This window comes from Heterocephalus glaber, unplaced genomic scaffold, assembly GCF_053883595.1.
Source record: "Heterocephalus glaber isolate CG9 unplaced genomic scaffold, H.glaber_assembly_v1.0 deba00001509, whole genome shotgun sequence".
NCBI lineage: Eukaryota > Metazoa > Chordata > Mammalia > Rodentia > Bathyergidae > Heterocephalus > Heterocephalus glaber.
This window is the reverse complement of record NW_028258325.1, coordinates 526,658-530,511: the sequence shown is the minus strand read 5'-3', so window position 1 is coordinate 530,511 and position 3,854 is coordinate 526,658. Positions and strand designations below refer to the sequence as shown.

Here is a 3,854-nt window from a genome sequence, read left to right as displayed (position 1 = left end):
GAAGTGACCTGTGTCCTTCCGCCCGCCGCGCCGGGGCGGGGCCTCTGCGCCGCGCCGCGCCGTGCTCGCGCTCCTACGTCACGGCGCGGGCGGAAGATGGCGCGGCTCCTTGCCGGCTGCTGCTGATCCGGCAGAGCGGAGTCGGAGCCCCAACTCTGGCCCGGCTCCACTGCCTGCGATCAGCCATCACCATGTCACTGCTGCAGTCCGCGCTCGACTTCCTGGCGGGTCCCGGCTCCCTGGGCGGCGCTGCCGGCCGCGACCAGAGTGACTTCGTGGGGCAGACTGTGGAGCTGGGCGAGCTGCGCCTGCGGGTGCGGCGAGTCTTGGCTGAGGGTGAGGCCCGCGCCGGGCGGGAGCGTCTGCAGGCCGCGAGGAGGAGGATTAGCCTGGGTCACCGGTGTCAGCGTAGGTCAGGTTACGACCGGGCAGGGTCATCACTGTCAGCGGGGGTCAGGTCCGGGCCGAGAGGGTCACCACTGTCAGCGGGGGTCAGGTCACTGTCAGCAGGATCGGGGGTGGCGAGGGTCAGCATTGTCAGTGTGGGCTAGATCAGGGCCGAGAGCCATCACGGTGAGTGGGGGTCAAATCAGGGCGGGGGGGCGGTCACTACTGTCAGTGGGGATTAGATCAGGGCCAGTGAGCGTCACCACTGTCAGTGTGGGGCAGGTCAGAACCAGGGAGGGAGGCTCACCACTGTCAGCCGGGGTCAAGTCAGGGGTGGGAGGGTCATCATTGTCAATGTGGGTCAGGACCAGGAGGGTCAGCAGGGGTCAGATTGGGGCCAGGAGGGTCACCACTGTCAGCATGAGTCAAGTAAGAGTGAAGAGGGTCACCATTCTCAGCGTGGGTCTGGTCAGGACTGGGAGGGTCACCACTGCTAGGGCAGAGATCAGGTCACAGCCAGGAAGGGTCTCCACTGCTGGGGTCAGGTCAGGTAAGGCAAGGAGGGTTTCCACAGCCAGGGCGTGGGTCAGGGTAGGGCAGGGTGTGTCACCACTGGTGGCAGTGTGGGTCAGGACTGGGCCTGGGGGCTGGCTGCAGGGAGGTTGTGGGTCAGGGCCTCTTGGGTTGACTGCTGAGTGCGGGGTAGGTCTGCCCAAGGTTGGGCACTGCCTTGCTGGAGGGACACAGTCAGACCAGTGGGTTGGGAAGGCCCAAAGAAGGGGCTCAAAAGGCTGAAAGTTGGCGTCAAGAGGTGAGCAGTGCTCTAGAGAAGGGCAAAAGCATGGTTCTTTGTATCACATCCATGGCTGCTGTGCACCAGGGGGTTGGACTGGACCTTTGGATGTCAGGACTGCTCTCCTGAGTTCTGGGGTGCTCCTCAGTCATTGGTTGCCCACAGCACTGAGGCGGTGGGAGTCCTGCTGTCCTTGGTGAGGGCAGAAGGTGGGCAGTGCTGGGTCCCACAGTACCTTTTTCTCTTCTTACAGCCAGTGGCTGTGACCCACATAGAGGCTTGCAGGATAGAGGCCCTCGGCTGTGTGTCCTGGGCATTTGATTTGTTTGTGCTTCCTGAATGTCCTCTGCCTTCCTCACACAGATTGAATGTTGGTGTGCACGGGTTCCCATCTCTAGGCTTCCCTTGCCTTGGTCCAGTGGTGCCCAGTACTGTGTCAGGTCTCACCACTTGTAAAGTTTGTGGGCAAATAACACTTGTGTTCTGGGCCTTGAGTGGGCAGAGAGGGTTGAGGCCCTGCTGGGGGCTGCTGGTTCTTGGAGCTGGAAGATCTGGCTCAACATTCTGGTGTGGCTGTAGCCTTGTCATATACTTCCCTCCACTGTGGTCATAAGCGGATTTTGGGTGTGATTTAGTGAGATTCGGCCAGAAAGAGAGAGGTTCCGTGAAGCAGGAAGCTTATGCAGGTCAGGCAGCACCCGGATGCAGAACAAGGAAGCATGAGCTGCGGCGTTGCCGCGGAACTCGTTTCCCTTTGCTCTCTAGGTGAGCCAGGAGAAAAAAATAACCAGGGCAGTTATGAGCCAGACTTCTTCCTTTGCCTTAGTTGTTTAGAGTCTTTTTCTGAATTGAAACAGGCTAAGAAGTCTGTAGTATTTTACGTAAACATTCACCAAGCTTCAGTACTCAGGCAAGTGTGCTTCCCCAACACCACCACTAGAGGGCACCTCATTGTTCAGGATGGGAAGGCAGGGAAGATTTGGTACAGTTGCAGAACTGTCAGGACCCACGGAAGCAGGAGAGGCTTTGTTTTGGGCCAGGATTCTCGGTCCGGGTGTCAATAGGGTGCATTTAGATTGATTTCCAAAGCAGGTTATTAGGTAGTCGCAGTGCACTGACATTGTAGCACATCCCCCTTCCCAAGGATGTGCAAGAGTTCTGATCTTGAAGTTTTTCTTTCATGTTTATCCTACAATGTTACAGTCTTACAGTTGTACATTTATGTCCATGGCTGGCACCATATAGTCCATACAAGTTTAATGTTTTGAGAAATTGTTAAGATAGCCCAGAGTGGTTGTATCTTTTGACATTTCCACAAGTAGTGTGTATACATTCCAGTTGCTCCACCTCCTAAGCAACACTTGGTCTGGTTTTAAAAATTTTGGACATACTGATAGGTTCTTAGAGTATCTTGTGGCTTAAATTTGCACTTCTCTAATGGATCATGATGAAACATCTTACCACGTGCTTAACTACTATTATATCCTTGTTGATGTGTCTGTTTATGTTTTTTGCTCATTAACATTTTTGTTGTCATTGAATTTTGAGATTTCTTTATATTTTTTGGGTACAAGTCCTTTTTTCTCTTTGGTACTGGGGATTGAACTCGGGACCTTGCGCTTGCGAGGCAGGTCGCAGCACCAGTGAGCTAAATCCCTGGCCCTCAAGTCCTTTATTGGGTATGTGCTTTGCAAGCCTAGTTAGTGGCTCTTCTTTTTGTTCTCTGACTAGTGTATTTAAAAGAGCCGATCTTCTTTTTAGATATAGTTCATTTATCCTTTTTTTAAATGGATGGTGTTCTGTGCTTATAGCTAAGAAGTCTCTGTCCTGGTGATATAGAAATACCTGAGTTCGATCCCCAGTACCGAAAAAAAAAAAAAAAAAAAAGAATGCCTTTGCTGCTTCTTGTGATCCAAATGCCTCTCATTTCTTTTTGTGTGATTGCACTGCAGTATGACACCAAGCGACAAGAACACAGCCCTTCTTAGTCTTTGGGGGAGGGCTCACCTTCCCTGCTAGGTAGGGTTCTGCTTTTGTCCTTCATAGATGCTCTCGATTCCAAATTTGGTGACAGTTTAAATTTTAACAATGTGATTTTCTACTTGGAGTACACTGCAAAAATTTTAGCAAAGGCTGGGCACGGTGGCACATGCCTGTGATCCCAGCATTTGGAGGCTAAGCAAGAGTATCATGAATTCAAGACCAGCCTAGACTGTATGGTGAGATTCTGTCTCAAGAAAAATGTTTAGTAAATCAAACCTGAACACTGTCTGCTAAAATCTCAGCAGAGCTACTGTTCTCAGAGGACTGGCTTTTCGCCTTGCTGATTCTCCATTTCCCCTCCTTGCTGATCAGCCTGAGGCTTTCTTTCCCATCATGTCAGTGGCACTGGGAGGTAAACTGGGCTGTAGTTCTTTATGGGAACCAAATTTCTGTCCAGTCACGGCTCTGGTGTTTACTTAGTAAAGGTATTTATTTTTTGTTTTTGTCTTATGGGAGGGTGTCACTGTGTAGTTCAGGCTGGCCTTAAACTCACTTTGCAGGCCACGCTGGCCTCGAACTCACAGGGATCCTCCTGCCTCAGCCTCGAGAGTGCTGGGATTTCAGGTGTGCGCCACCACGCCTGACTCTTAGTAAAGGTTTTCTAAGCTTAAACCGTAGCACTGAACTGATA

The 3,854-nt window shown here is 52.1% G+C and overlaps 1 protein-coding gene across 12 annotated transcripts in view; it reads left to right on the top strand.

Annotated features, from left to right (window-relative positions):
* The first annotated feature begins 64 nt into the window (after positions 1 to 64).
* The window catches only part of Gak (cyclin G associated kinase), a 42,745-nt gene continuing 38,955 nt past the window's right edge, over positions 65 to 3,854 (top strand). For 6 of the 12 annotated variants that reach the window (XM_004847484.3, XM_087187158.1, XM_004847483.3 and 3 more), the window contains exon 1: positions 66 to 336. In XM_004847484.3, coding sequence (XP_004847541.1) covers positions 192 to 336 — 145 coding nt within the window. In that variant the 5' untranslated portion in view covers positions 66 to 191. Of the gene's footprint in view, positions 337 to 391; positions 413 to 3,854 lie in introns of those variants that run through there. The other 6 variants (XR_015441230.1, XR_015441229.1, XM_021260450.2 and 3 more) reach the window with 2 other exon arrangements.